This window comes from Pogona vitticeps, chromosome 5 (genome assembly GCF_051106095.1).
Source record: "Pogona vitticeps strain Pit_001003342236 chromosome 5, PviZW2.1, whole genome shotgun sequence".
Classification (NCBI taxonomy): Eukaryota; Metazoa; Chordata; class Lepidosauria; order Squamata; family Agamidae; genus Pogona; species Pogona vitticeps.
Genome location: NC_135787.1, coordinates 659,892 through 675,383, shown reverse-complemented (window position 1 = coordinate 675,383; position 15,492 = coordinate 659,892). Strand labels below are relative to the sequence as shown.

Here is a 15,492-nt window from a genome sequence, read left to right as displayed (position 1 = left end):
CTTTTTCACAGTTTGATTACCCTCCTGCTTTCATCTTACCATTTAATTTTAGTTTAATTCTATGTTACTCCAACACTATCTGGTAACTGCAGCCATTTATACAATACAGCCCTCCTTATCTTAACTCAGATGGACACATATGCACACCCCAAACAAATATTGTGAATAGAAAAGGGGAGCAAAGTCTTCCAAGGCCCACCCTAAGAGTCCCCAGGTGCATCCTGCTGGGGGCAGGAAGTCAGCAGTGGGGCTGATGCACAGAAGCCCCATGGCCCGAGGTACCAGGCCTCCCTCCCTCCAACAAGCAGAAACAGTCTCCTTCTAAGCCTTGTGGCACAGCGGTTAAACTGCAGTCCTGCGGCTAAGACTCTGCTCCACCCAACAGGGGCGGGTGCCTGGATCTGGATTGCCTTTTAGCTGACAGGAGCGAGAAAAGACCATCAACCGAGGACCTCTGCTAGCCTCATGGGAAGCCAGGCCTAGAGACTCTCTTCTCAGTCGGGGCAAAATAAAGCACAGGCAGGAGGTGCCTTTGGACCTGCGCGCTGAAAGGTTGCAACCCTGCGAGGCGAGGTATCTTACGAGACAGCAGGTCCTGCTGGGGGGGGGGGGGGGACAGTTACACAGAAAGCAGCACCGAAGTGTGATGAGGTGGCCGCCAGGCGGGTGGAGGCCGGGGAGTGAAGAAGGAAAATCTCCCCATGGGGCTGCGTCCAGTCCCAGCTACTGTCCCTGCAATAAGGAAATCCATGCTGGAGTCCCCCCTGCCCACCCCTGCCCCCAAAAGTAGCCACTGAGAGCAGAAGGGTCCTGGAGGAAATCTGGCCTCAGTGAGCAAAGACCTTAGAGATGGGGGGGGGGGGGGAGAGAGAATGGCAGAGGCATTCACCGGAGCAGGAGCTGCCCCCACTGCCCCCCAGTTCTCACCTTGGGCCTCCTGGTGGTGGTCTGGAGGCCGGAGGAGCAGAAGGCAGAGGCGAAGGAGGAGGAGGAGGAGAAGGAAGACAGACAGCCATACAACAGGGAGAGACAGGAAGAGAAAGACGCAGACAGTGCCAGAACCGGCAACAGTGGTGGTGGCAGCGGCGGCGGCAGCAGCAGCAGAAAGACCCAGTGACGAGGAAACAAGAAAAACAGGAGTGCAGTTAGTGTGCATAGCATTGTGTTCAGACACACGTGCCTTGGCTGTCATGTATTCCCACCCACCACCCACCCCCGCCTGCCCCCCCCCCAGCCGTGGCTCAGACCCTTCCATGCAAGCCCTCTTGTGCCGGGGCTGGCCACACAGAAGCACCGGCAAGCAAGGTCACCTCCCCCGGACAAGGGGGTGAAGGCTTGGGTCACATGCTCTAGCCGTGTGAGCCACCCACTCACAGCCCGTGCAACCAACATCCTTTCACAACCTCACATGCTCCATCTTTTCTATTTCACTGAAGTTTAGTCAACGAAGCCGAGTGAGAGAAGAAGCGAAAGACGACGACGCCAGAACGCAGAAGGGCGATCTCCCTACGGCAACACGAGTTCTTCACATCAGCCCCTGTCCCACTCCTGGACCATTCCTCAACTCAATGCGCTATTTTTTGATCCTGCCAATGCTACAAAGGCTCTCTTGTGCTGTGGCTCAACCCCAAAGGTGAACCACAGCAAGGCCTTGCTTTGCTCCAGAGTCAGTCCAGAACGGCACAAATACTCCCGCTTGGCACGTTTGCCCCCAATCGGAATGCATTGGCTCCTTGCACAGCCCAGTCTGGACTGGGGAAGGAACTGGCTCAGGGCACACCAGGCGAAGGGCAGTGGGAGCGAAGAGTCCCACACCCACACCCACCCCTGCCTTGTGCATCCTTCTGATTTCTCCAGCTGCTTAGGTGTTTGCTCTGGAGATCCCAGAGAAGAGGTCAAGGGCGGAAAATATGTAGAGGGCAAGGGCGGAAAATGTGTCCTCCGATGCCTGGCCCCGGGATGCCCGAGGGATTTGCTTTTGCTGACCGCCAAGACAAGGCCCTTCTGGCTGGCTTGTGAAAGAAGCCACGGACAATGTCTCCCCTGGCAGAAGAGAGAGAGGCTGCCTTCATCTCCAGGCCTCTTGCCCTTCCGGCAGAGACCAGCCATGAAAATGGCCACTCTAGAGCAGCCCCCTCCGCCCCAGCCCCAGCCCCAGCCCCTGCCTGTGGGACAAATCCTAGAGCCCAGGCCAGGCTGGCAAAGGCTGGCAGCCAACTTCATGCAGTCCGGAAACAGGTCAGCTACTCTGCTTGGAGAAGGAGGAGGAGGAGGAAGGAGAACTCCAGGCCTGGCAGCTATAGATGTCTTTTCTCCACACAAGGAGAAGGGCACTCGGTGTCTGAAGAAGAAGAAGAAGAAGAGATCTGTAAAGCATGCCTTTGTGCCCCACCTCAGCACTGACAAATACCTGAGCAGCGGCTGATATAACCAAGAAGCTGGGGTGGAGGGGTGCTGGCACATGTTCTGTGCACAAGGGACAGCAGGCGCAGCCCTTCCTTGCCCCCACTCCTCCTCCTGCTCACTCATCCTCGGTCCTTGCCGGCATGGATGCAAAGCAATGGCCGACTGGCCAGGGCTGAGTTGTCAGCCACTCGCGCCCCCGCTCCCCCCACCCTCTCTCTTTGGCGGCATCTCCAGCAACGCAACCAGGCTGGGAAAGAGGGCTCTGGCAGAGGCCTCCCAATCACTCGGAGCTTGTAATACATCTCTAAGGACAACCAGATCTCTGCCCGTTGGCTTTCTACACTTTCTCCTTGGCACAGAGTTAGGCTGGTTTGGGTGTCGAGGGCCCGGGTTCTGCAGGAGCTACTTCATGGGATTCCCAGGCTTAAAACTCTGCAGGATAGAAGAGGGGGGGGGGCGCCCATGCAAACTCCCCATGTATGCGATTCAGAACACTCTTGTCCAGCCTCCTAACACACTCAGTGTTTGCAAGGCGGCCTCCAACAGCCACAAAAAAACAGCCCAAGCCGGCATAAAAACAAAATCCTGGTTCACTATTCTATTCTAAATATTCTAAAACGACGATCCAGTGCAATATCTAGCATTCTGCTCAAGGAAACACATGCTTGCTTGAACAAGAATGTTTCTTTCAACCAGGTGCCAAAATACCCGTAAGAGGTGCTGGGGGAGGGGGACCCCCCCCCGCAGAAACAGATTCCAGGGACGACAGTCCCACTGGGTCAGAGCCACAAGGCGACCAGCTCGCTTGGCCTCAGCCCCCAAAGGACCCCGCAGGGGAACTCGGGAAGCAGGAGGGGAGGGGGCCCCCCTCTGGCTCCTTGACTCACTGGCCGGTGGCACCCCAGTCCGCTGTAGCAGCACAGCTTGGATGGAAGGGGGGGCAGGTGTGGCCGTGGAGGCAGGCCAAGGGAATCCTCCCCACAACCACTCTCTGGGCATCCTGAGACAAGAGGGCCCACCTACCCCCCCCCCAAAAAAACCCCACTTCCACAGCTGAATGGCCCTTCCAAAGTCAACCTATCGCCTCTTCATTGGATTACTTGTCATCTGGGACGTCAGCAGCCTCTCTGCTGGCGAGGGGTAAGCAGCCTCGGGGTCCCCTGCGGGCTCCCAGGCCTCACGAGGGTCCACCCCCAGTGGTGGGTTCGAAAGAGCACAAAGGGCAGAACCGATTCGTGAGGGAAACTGGGCGTCACTGCCTAGCGAAGGCATGGAAAAAACATCCCTTTCTGGACACAAGCTCCAGGGGAGGAACCAGCGTCTCTGGCGAGGAGAGCCTCTTCCTGTCAGGCAAGCCAGGCATTGCCCCCAGCCTCAGATGCCAGGATGAAGCCCGGCACACTCGACAGGGAAGCCCTCCGGCTGCCCCGCTTCCACTGCCGACGGCCTTCCAGCGTCACCAAAAGGATCTTCCCCCAAACAGCCTGGAAGCCAAACTGAGAGGAGGCTGGAGTATTTGCTTCACACCCAAGAATCTCTGGTGGTGCTGAGAGCACCCTCCCCCCCCCAGGTTGTGTCGAAAAACAGATCTGTGTCTGACCAGCAATGACCCAGCCCTGCGGGGTCCAGAGCCCCCAGCAGAGGGTGGACGGAATGACCAGGTGTGTCTGGCAAGCCAGCCTCCAGGTCTTCTTACTGGAGGCGCCTGCGGTGGAGACCCTCGCGAAGAAGGCTCTCAACACCGGGAAGACCCTGACATTGGCCACGTCCCTCGGCCACTCAGCCAAGCCTCCGCCAGGGGTTCCAACTAGCCGGGAAGGGCACACCTAAAAGGGGTCTCGTACGTCCAAGGTTTATTTGTCCACATTTTTGGTCCGTCGTGACAAAGGACTGCCGAAAGCAAGTCCCCAGGAAGTGCAATAACCGAGGCAGCAAACCAGAGTGGATGCAAGGAACTTCCTCCACAAAGTTTCCAGCAAAATTATACGGGTGGGTCACCAAGTCCTCTTCTCTTACCCGGTTCCTCACTTTGGAGATAAACTACAAAACCTTAACCTGCCCAGAGTAGATTCACTGGATGACTCTGTGCAGACGCTTTGGGGAGAGAAAAATGTCCTTAGAATAAACTAGAGGCTCCCAACCTCTGTCCTAGGATGTCTCACTGAACCAAGAAAGGGCGTCTCACAGACGAGGCCCCGGAGCAGCTCAGCTGTCCAGGCCTGCCTTCACCTTGAACCTGGGGCCAGCAGGGGTGGCCAACCTGGGGGGGGGGAACTGGCGAGCTACTTGGGGCCCATTTCTTCTTCAAGAGGAAGAGACTAGCTATTGGGGGCAGGGAAGCGGAGACTCTCGCCTCACACTTTAAGGACACGGATGGTGCCAGCACCTCGGTCCCACCACGGGCAGGCTCAGTAGCCCACAAGAAGCCAGCAGCCAAGTACTGCTTCAAACGGCACTGGCTTTCCCAGGGCAAGGTCCTTGTGCCCTGCTCCACCCTCGTTCCAGTGGGACTCAGGAAGCAGGTCTCCCTGCAAGACTGTTGTGAAGGAACACTGGCACCTGTGGCGAGAGGATGGAGCCTCTGGGAGAGCGGAAGTCCTAGGTGACGACCACCAGGAGTCCTGTCATAGGAAAGCCTTCATCCCCAAATCTTAGAAACCAAAACTCTGTGGTTAGTTGGGGGCCGGAGCATTCGGTTGCAGCTGAGCATTAGGAAGACGAAACTAATGATTGCAAAGAAACTATAAACTATGAAATTAAGGGAAAAACTGAAGCTGCTAAAGGTTTCCTATATTTTGGCTCCATCAAAACAGAGATTGCAGCCCAGAAATCGGAAGGAGGCTGGGACTCAGAAGGGCGGCGGCCCTCGAGGAACGAGAAAACATCCCGGAGTATCAGGAAGACCTGCTGCTGGGAACCCAGGCCAAGGCGGTCCCTACTGCAATACTGAAAACAGGAGCTGAGTGGGAGGCAAAGCCAAAGGACCACTACGTAGCTCTTCTCCTCCTCCTGAAGCAGAAGAGCTGGCCATTGCAAGCTGGTCTTGCAAGCAGGAGCATCCAATGAGAACCAGACTCTGCACAACATGAGCCCTGCCCAAAACTTGATCCGACCACACATCTTCCTCTGCTCCATTCTGAGCCTCTCACCTGGCAGGGTTCTGGACTTTAATGTTAAACCAGTCCATTTTTTTCTCCTTCCTGTTCCCACGTCACGAGCACTGCTTCTTGTAACTTAACTGCCCACACTGTTTTGCGTATTCGGTGGGTTCTATTACAACTACTGTACTGCCTCATTATAGATTTTCAAACTGCACTGGCCTTCATAATGCGAGAAGGCAGAGGCTATTTGGATTTAGCAGGTGGGAGAGATGCTGCCACTCTGGAGGGCTGATACCCTGTGACATGGCTACCCATGCACTGCATGGCATGGAAATGACTATTGGGCGCCAGAGGGGCAAAAGTCCAGGATGAAACCCTGGTTTCATTGTAGTTCCCATCTTTCTAAGTGCCGCCCCCCATGTCACACACCCATCTCCCAGGGAACCCTGTGCAAGGGGGGGGGGGAAGAAAACTCCTATGAAATAATTTCTCTCCTTCTTTTGGACAGTACACTCTTCAAAGGCAAGGTTTCCCCTGTTCAAAATGCACAGCACGAAGAGTGTTTTTATGCCAGGTGACTACAGCAAAGGCATGCAGGTTGGTGCCCTCCAGATGTTGTGAGCTATAACTCCACTAAGCCCAAGTCAGCACAGGCAATGGTGAGCGACAACAGGTATTGCTGACCAAGACCAAAGCTGCAGCAGGCCTGGATTCTCACCACCACCACCACCACCCCGCCCCCTTCTGCAGCGTTAGAGCAAGTCTCTGCCTCTGAACAGTGCACAACACTCAACACACTGTGATAATGTAGGCACCCTTCAGTCTCGAGAGACGATGGGAACGTGCTCTGCATGGAGGTCTTGGAACAGCGTCTAGTGTGGCTGAGAAGGCCAATTCGAGAGTGACCATCCCTTCCACACTGGAGACAAATGCCATCTGTCCCCTGTCTAGCTCCCTGGTTTTGCTGTTTTCAGGACGGCCTCTTCACCTCAGCCTGCTGGAAGACACAGAATATCAGATTGAAGATCAGAAATCCAATCTTGAGGCTGGGGGCAGGGAGGGGGAGGCCATCTTCTAGAGAGGAACAGGGTTCTCTTCTGAACTGCTACCTGCTTCCTTCTTGTGAAGGAAACGAACCAGTTTGGAGCCACCAGGCACAAGATGCCTCCCGCCTCTGATGTCCTCTGATCTAGCGCTGCTCCTTGGTGGGTAACCATGTGCCTCTCCACAGGCACCAATGCTCCAGAACAGGTAAAACACATAGAGACGGTTGGCCCTGCCTTGCTAGGCATGAGAACACTTGTATTTGTGTGGGGCAGAAATGGTCACAGGCCCTTTGTTTCAACCTTGAATTAGGGAAGTGGCCTATTTCTAGCTGGAAATAAACAGGGGCAGAAATGTCTCTGCAACTTTCAGAAAAGACAGTAATACATTACATGGTATGTGGCGTTTTTTTCAGCCCGCCGCCAGATTTTATTTCAGCACAGACTCTGTAGCACAACTTGCCGAAGTCCACATCCCATTCCCTAAACTGAGGCAGGACAGTCCCTCCCTGGGCTTCAAGCAAGGCACGCTTTAGGGGGATACCCTGGACCACTGGAGGGACCCTGCCTTGCCCACGTGTGGAGGCAGCCTTCCCAACCCCAGGGCTCTCCTTGGGGCCAGCGACGGTCCCTGCCATCTGCCGCAGACAACATGGTCGAAAGGGAGGGATGATGAAAGGTGAAATCCAAAACATCTGGAGGGCACCAGGCGAGGGGAGGCTGTGAGGCAGAATATCAGATTCACCTGCAATGGATCAAGCCTTCTACACACGGGATGCAAATCTTATTCTGGATGGCCTCCTCCTTGCATGGATCCTACCCCTTCCTCTCTTGTTGCAGGATTCCTGGCCTTCCACTGCTCTGGGACCCTCACCAAGTGCACACAAGGTGGGACCAGCCGGGGTGAGCTTCCAACTGCTTGCCAGGGGTAGGACTGCACACTTTCCCCCTGCTGGGAGGACCACTGGGAGGCCACTGGCCAGGATTTCTGGGAGTTGAAGGCCAAGAACATCTGGAGGGCCACAGTTCGACACCACTGCGCTACATGATGAAGCCAAAAGGGCCCCCAACACATGCCGTCTCTTCCAGGGAAGAGCCTAACGTCCCAAAGGGGCCACTTCACTGCCGCCTCTGTGGCCGAACCTCCCCTGGCTCAGCGACTCAAAATAGCAGCCAACATCTGAACCTGGGAAGGAGGACGTATCTGTGTTGTGGCCACCCAAGGGCGAATCAAGAACTGGCGCCCGGTGCTCCTTTAGAGAGCCGTTTCCCTTCAGGACAGCTTTGAAAGGCACGCTTTGAAAGAGTCTACAAGCAGCAGCAGCTCCTTCCCACACTTTGGTCCGCTCACAGTTCCTGAATCGGACCTGAAGAAGCGCCTTTTCTCATGGCCTCATCCAAGGCTACGCAGCACACTCCAGCTGCAGCAGGAAACATGCACGCCTGCCTCTTAACTGCTCACATGCTCCACCTTACGTGCAGAAGCCCCCGGTGACAGCAAACTCGAGAGGACAGATTTGTAGCTTGCAAAGCGAAAGGCCCCTCCAAGGAGTGGTGGGGCAACCCCCATGGAGGGGGGGCGTCCCCTGTCCGCTGGTGAGCAGCATGAGAAGCAAAGGAAAATGGCTGATGGCTCCCAGCCTTGCAGGAGAAAACGAGGAGAGAGCCGTCAACATGCAACTTTTCCCGAGCAGGCAACACCCTCCTTCCCCCATCTGTGATGGCAGCGCCGGCACCGGCACCGGCACCAGCCCCTCCACACAGCTCAGCTGCAAAGACAGAGCATGCAAGAAAACAGGGAGGACGAAGAGGAAGGCGCACGCAAACCCAGAACAGAGAGGGAGAGAATGAAATGCAAGCAATATCCCCACCCCGCCGCCAAACTCCATTGCTGGCATATCCCCTCCTGCCAGCGCGAAGGAGACAAACTCAGAATGAAACACCCCCAACACACCAACACACACACACACACACACACACACACACACACGCTCGCTCTCTCCCACTTGGGCAAAGCAAAAAGGTTTACAAGCAGCAAGCGGCGGCGGCGGCGGCGGCATACTGGACCCACGATTAGACTGTACCTTCCGGGTGGTTGCGGCCTGCTTCATGGTGGCAGAAGAGCGAGAGCGAGAGCAAGACAGAGAAGAGAAAGGGGGGGAAAGGCAGACAGAATATTAGACCGTTCAGTCACAACAATGCAGCGCTCCCGAGCACAGCCTCTCCGGGAGACGCTCTGCAAATGGCTGCAGCGCCAGCGCCTTCTCTCGGCTCTCCGCCGCCTCCGCCTCCTTCTCCTCCTCCGACCGACCGACCGACGCTTCCCCTCCGGGATCGCGGGCTGCTGGCTGGGGCTTCACCCCCCGAGAGCATCCTCCTCCTCCTGGCAGCCGCAGCAGCAGCACCAGCAGCAGCAGCAGCCGCCCCGCGGGTCCCACCGCCCTCCTGCCTCCTCTCTCGCTGGCCGCCGCCGCCAACCACCGCCCCAGCTGCTCATGACGTCACCGCTCCGAGCCCCGCCCCGCCCCTCCCTTCCCCGAGTCCCCCGCGCAGGCAGGCAGGCAGGCAGGCAGGCGACTCTCTGGTCCAGACCCCGCGGCGGCGGCGGCGGCGGCGGCGGCTGGCTTCCTTCTCCTGGGCACCAAGCAGGGGAGGGAGGGAGGCAGCAAAGCAAGCAAAGAGAGAGGATGGGGTGGGGGGGGGGAGAGAGAGAGAGAGAGGGAAAGAAGGAAGGAAGGCAAGAAGGAGCCCCTGCTGCTGCTGGTGCTGCTCAGGGACCTGGGAGAGAGCGCTGCACCGCCTCATCACTTAGCAACCCCTTAAGCTCAGCTGTCTCTCTGGCTAATGATGCTCACAAACACCACCCCCACCCCCCACCCGCAACACACACAGAGAGTTAATGAACTTGGATGGGCCTCACCACGAACCCCAGAGAGTTCCCCTCCCCTCCCCTCTGGAAAGCTGGGGGTCCAACCTCAGGGGGGTCCCGGAGGGGGTCCCACAAAGAGGTTCAGAAAAGGACATCCACAGGCAAAATGCCCCCCCATCCGAGCTATTCACGGATGGAGGGATGAACCAAGTCCAGCTTCTCCGTTCTTTGTTGTGTCTTAGACACAAGGACGTACAATGGCAAAACTCAGTGTAAAACGCATGACTTCAAAAAGCCCAAACTGCACATGTACTTACCTAACTTTGAATCTGATCCCAAAGAGCATATTAATTAGTCTTCTCTCAAACAAAGCCTGTATGATACCGGCCGGACAGTACAGACAAGTCTGTGAGGGAGGAGAGGCATGCTACTCACTCACTGACAGAAGGACATAAAGAAGAGCCCTGTGCTGGATCAGGCCAAGGGGCCCCTCCAGTCCAGCTCCCTGTACATCTCACCGTGGCCCCCACCCGATGCCTCTGGGAGACCATGAGATGTAACTGTCTCTTGAGACCCCTTCCCCTGCCTCTGGCATTTGGAGGTCCCTTCCTTTTAAGCCTGGAGATTTGCTTAGAAGTGGCATCCACCACGTGGCATGCTGCAGTTCTCTCCTGGCGAGCCAGGGTCATGGCCTCCTGATGGAAGGAGAGGTCATGAGAACATAGACCTTCCAAAGCTGCCTGGACAATGGGTAGTGCTTTGTTCCAAAGGTGGCAAGGGTAGGCTCCCATTGCACCTGTATAATTAGCTACCCAAAGGATGAAGGAGGCGAGAGAATAAATCCAATAGCCTATGACATCCAACGTCCTCCCTTTACCATTGGTGGGAGTGGAGGCAGAGCGATCTGCAAGCTCCGTTTTCGGTAGCATCTACGATAAATGAATTAGGAAGAGAATGTTTAGAGAGAAAGGCGGTAGTGGCACCATGGACCTTAGGTTTTCAACCTTCCTGGGAATCTGAGGAACAGAGGATGGTTTCATCCATTATTCTTTAACAAGTTTGAGAAGACACGAGATGAAGGCTAGGCGAAGTGGTGGGGTCTGGTCCCGAGTAATATCCTCGTAGACCTTGTCAGACTCTTCCAGTACCAGTTGATCCACAGCGAGGTCCATAACCTTAGCAATATGGAGAATCAGCTGGATGTATGATGTGAAGTCCTCCAAAGGAGAGGGAGGGTGGTTCTCCGCAATGTCAGAATCTGGTGTGGGAATATTGGGTGGCGAATCTTCCCCAGTTTCAACATCAGAATTGTCAGTGTCAGTATTGAAATGGACGGGGAGTGGATCTGGAGATGGAGAAAGCTCCCGCCTAGCCGATACCAAACGATGATCGGAAGGTTCCTCGGGTGGTAATAGGTAATGTTTACCCTCTGTTTTATTGGGCTTGTGGGGGGGGGGCGCCTGGTTGGCATCAGTATCAAGTGACTCTGGAGGTAGTCCTCAGTATGTCATAATGACTTTTGAAGAAGAAGACTGCACCTGAGATAAAGCACCTGAGATGGACGGCTCAGTACCGAAGCTGCATGGTGCAGTCATTCCGCTGTTAAGTGTCCTTATTGGGTGGAACGGGTCTCTTACGATGCCAAGGTGGTGGTGGGAAAGCATGCCATTCATCTTCCAAAGATTGGTATGGAAGGATCTCATCCGATGTTTGGTATCGAGGAGGAGATGGTGATATGGAAGAAGAGTCTGAACAATGGACATAAAGTAAGTATAGCGGTGCCTATGGTACTGAGGGTCTGGTTTCTACAGCTTTGGGTCGTAATAGACTTTGGGTTCGTAGGTGATCATAAAGCCGCACCTTCTTAAAGCAGCAATATTGCTATGGCGGTTTTTAGGCCATAGGCGTGTGATACACAGCATGAGATCGGTACCCTTCGGTATCTCCAAGAGGTTTGGTGTGGTGGGTCTTACGGGTCCTCTTCCGAGGAAGATCTTCCCGTATTGATTTTGGGACTGACACCGATGTACGGCCTGGCATGGAGCCAACCTGAGATCGAAGGCTCACCTGCGCCAACTGCATAACTGCCGTAACCTCGGTCGAGGTATTCCCCCAGTCAGGAGAGTGGGAGGAGGCCGTGGTACCAGGGCAAGGGGAGAGGAGCATCCTCATCCCCAGGCAATAAAACAAGGCACACTTTCTCCCGTTGAGGCTCTTCCATAGGCAGAGAAGGCGGAGCTGGTTTATCCGCAGTGTGTTGAGCCTTGTGAAAAAATGATGTTTTCTTTTTCATTCTAGGCCTCAGTATCGAGGTGTCAATGGAGTGAGTCGAGGTGAGTTTCGACATCGATGCCGAAAGCTTTGGTTTTGATGTCGGTTCAGCCTTTTTATAGTGGGTTGGGACCATCTCGAGGTCAGAGAGCGATTTTGAGAGCTAGGTGAGGGCTCTGTAGTTTGGGCCTGGATAGGATCCATGGTTGAGCACTGAGGTGGTTGTAAGGATTTTTCCCAGAGGAAAGATCTTAATTGCTGGAGATGAAGTTTAAGCTCTGATTTAGTCAGATTTTTACACACCTGACATGACGAAGTTTGGTGAGCCTCACCTAAGTGGAATAGGAACTGAGAATGCCCGTCACACTGCTTGAAGAGGTTCAAAGAGGCCATAAAAGAGCAGAGAGCTTTGGTGGAAAAAGGGGCAGGAAAAAGAGATTATTCTCCTCGATACTTATTTTTTCTCTCTCTTTTCTTTTATGAACAAAATAGGAGAATTGGAAGAAGGTCCTGGAGATCATATTATCTTGATTTTCTTACAGAATGAACAGAAGCTCCATAACTGAGGTACTGATGCAGTGGCCAAGTGCGACCAGAGGTCCTAATGGACACGTGCAAAAGCTCTAGAAGTTTCCGAGAATCTCTGCTCAGGCGCACTAAAACCCAATTGTGAGCATTCATAGAGACCACAAAGAAGAACCATCTCCAGGGACTGTACTACTTAATCCCACATCCTTCGCTCAGTTGAGCCACTTTAAGAGGCATCTTTGCTGAGGGTGTGAGAGAGGGCCGTCTCAGTGGCTGCTCCCAGGCAATGCCAAAGGAGGCTAGCTTGGCACCCTTCTGCCAGCGGGCAAAGACCAGGTAAGTTTGGTGCAAATTAAGTTGTGGCACAGTAAGGTGTGCTTTTTGAGGCTGTATCTTTTTTAAATGGACGTGCTTGTTTTTCAACTGGTAAGTCCGCCTGTTTTAACATAACAATCTGTATAACTGTTTTACATCACAACTTCCTGTGCCATATGGATCTTGTTTCTTTGTGTGTATGTGTGTGTGTGTTTTAAATGTTCTGAGCTGCCTTTGAGTCCCAGGCCTAGGAAAGGAGTAGGATATAAACATAAAAAGGACTGTAAAGGGAGCTACAAAAAGGGGGTGGGGGCAAAGGCACCCCTCTGAAAATGACATCTTGCCCAAAATGAGGGGAAAAGAATTGGGCAAACGAAATGGGGACAAACAATTCTGGATGCAAAAAAAGAAAAGGATTTTTAGGAGTAAACTGCCAACAGGATCAAGACCTCTAATGAAGAACTCTCCACATATCTCAGGGTGGCCAACGAGCCAGCTAAGCAGCTGGATTACTGGATAACATCGGAGTTAAAAGAGGACCAAAGCAGGAGAGGGAGAAGTAGCACAAGTTATTTTTGTCTTTCTTCTCTGCACAAGATGCAGGTGGATGGCTGTGCTTTGTTATTTTCAGAAGAGGGAGTCTAAGCAGTTGAGGCACACTGTGATGACCACAGGTGAAATTTCAAACCATGTCGGCAAATCACAAACATACCCTTGGTCCATACACGACCCACCCAATAACTTGGAGAACTCAAACTTGCAGTTGCTGATCTTACTATGAAAATGCACAATATAGTTGTAAGATCAGTCCTTCTAAGATGGAAGAAGCCGTGAAACATTATTTATTTATTTTTTTTTTAAAAAAAGAAGGATCCCGAGGGGTCCAATAATTACAGGCTGGTTAGTATTGTTCAAGGCATACCGGTGGGAAGTGTTACTAAAGGCAAAATTGCTAGAGGCTCAAAAGGGCAAGCTCTGCTGAAAAACAATCAACAAGTCTCCCCTAAAGAGGAGGTGGGACGGGCGCTAACATGTTGAGTGCACAATCAGAAAAAGCAACTGAGAATAAACACCTCCCATAGACAACGGCCATCATACAGATCAATGTGACCTCACCTGGAAGACTGTGTATTGTTCTGATCAGAGCACCTCAAAACAAACACTGCAGAACCAGATAAGAGGGAGGCATGATCGGCCGAAAGGATGAAGACTTCTTTGGGAGGAGAGATCACCATGGATGGGGCTAGGTAGCTGAGCCAAAGAGGCAAGTAAGATGAAACACAGTAAGAGGTAGCTAAAATTACTCATGGCCTAGAGAAAGTGGAAAGGAAGCAAGTTTTCCCCCTCTGCCATAGATTCCAAAAGGTTCATCCTCTGAAGCTGAAGGGTGGGAGATTCTGGAGAGATGAAAGGGAGGATGGATGACACACCGCTTCTTGTTAAAACTGGAGAATTTGCTATCACACAATGTCATGGTGGTTTGACAGCGTTAAAGAGGACCAGACAAACCCATGAGGATGGGATCATCCGTGGCTGTTGGTCAGGATAGCCACCTACTGTACTTCCTCCAGTTCCCGGGGAAGTCAAGGAAGGGGCCGCTACCCTGATGTCCTGCTCATGAGCTCCCAGGGACAACGGACTAGTCACTGCACGAAGAGGACGTCGGGTCTGACAGACCCCTGGCCTGACCTAGCATTCCTCTTCTTGTAACATTGCAGTCAAGGTGAGAGAGAACACTAAGTATATTTCAGAAACATTAGAGGCGGCACTAACTGCCTGCCCCCCTGCATCTTTAAGGTATGGAGCCTCCTAAACGTGTTTTCTTCCATGGAGGATCATCAATTTGCTGTTAACTCCTTGGATCTTCGCTTTCATCACACTGATTTGGAGTGCATGTTCCTATGCAGCAAAAATCAAGCCTTCAGTTTCTTTCTTCAGGGTCCCCAGTTTTAGCCATGCCCATGTTGAATTATGATCATGCTTTCCATCAATATTTCTCAGGTGTTGTCCATTTAATGGTTTCTTTTTCCAGCTGTTTAATTTCTTTTCAAATTGTTGTTTCTTATATTGAGTCTTTGTTTTTGTTGTTTTCAAAATATTCTTCATTTTCACTACTTTCAGTAATTTTTCTCTGCTTGTACTGATATAATAATTTAGGCTTCTTTTTTCTTCCTCTACTGTCTCCTGTATTTGCAGTAATTCACGGCCTCCATTTTTTGGGGTAAATATAATCTGTTCACATCACTTTTTTGATGTAGTGTGTGGTGCATGTTCATTAGTTTTCATGTTTTTCGATCCAATTCTTCTAATTCATTTTGAGTCCAATCTATTATTCCAGCTGGGTATCCAATTACTGGAACAGCCCATGTGTTTATGACTTTGATTGTATTTCCCCCATTTAATTTTGATTTTAATATTTTCCACAGTCTTTTGATATATTCTCTTTCTGTCAGTTCTTTAACTTTTGTGTGCACAATGTTGTCTGCGTCTTTTATTATTATTATTATTGACTGAAAGCTGGGAATTTTGTTTGAAAAGTAAAATGAACCACTTGGAATGCTTGGTTTCACTCCTAAGAAAAATTACTTACACAGCAAGGCAAGGACCTTTTCAGAAGCTCCAACCAATGACTCCTTACACTCAGGGTTTGGTTGGAAGAGGGTCAGTGCTCTTCCTGCCCCCAAGTTACTTCTGTCATCACAGTGAATCAGGAAAGCACCGGACGTTGCTGTGCACAGCCTCCATATCTGGAGTGCTGCCATTTTAAGCCTGCTCAGGAGACCTTTCCTTAAAATGCTGGCCACCAACCACACTGCTACTTCCTCTCCTCACTTAGGATCAGGGCTGCTGGGAGTGAAACTAAGGAGAAGGAAGCCCCTCTGTGGCCCTGGAAGATTTGCCCTCGCTGGCTGTCCTGCGCATCCTTGCCAGCTCCTCAGAGGGCAGGAAGAGCAATCTC

At 52.7% G+C, this 15,492-nt stretch overlaps 1 protein-coding gene across 10 annotated transcripts in view; it reads right to left on the bottom strand.

Moving 5' to 3' along the window:
• Window positions 1–15,492, bottom strand: part of DCTN1 (dynactin subunit 1) — a 66,449-nt gene that overhangs the window by 17,026 nt on the left and 33,931 nt on the right. For 5 of the 10 annotated variants that reach the window (XM_073002213.2, XM_073002214.2, XM_078394412.1 and 2 more), the window contains exons 6-7: window positions 8,635–8,655; window positions 928–948 (exon numbers count right to left, since the gene is read on the bottom strand). The exons of 2 other annotated variants lie outside the window; for them this stretch is intronic. In XM_073002213.2, the coding sequence (XP_072858314.2) occupies window positions 928–948; window positions 8,635–8,655 (42 nt within the window). The remainder of the gene's footprint in view (window positions 1–927; window positions 949–8,634; window positions 8,656–15,492) is intronic. 3 more of the 10 variants (XM_073002211.2, XM_073002212.2, XM_073002209.2) reach the window with 2 other exon arrangements.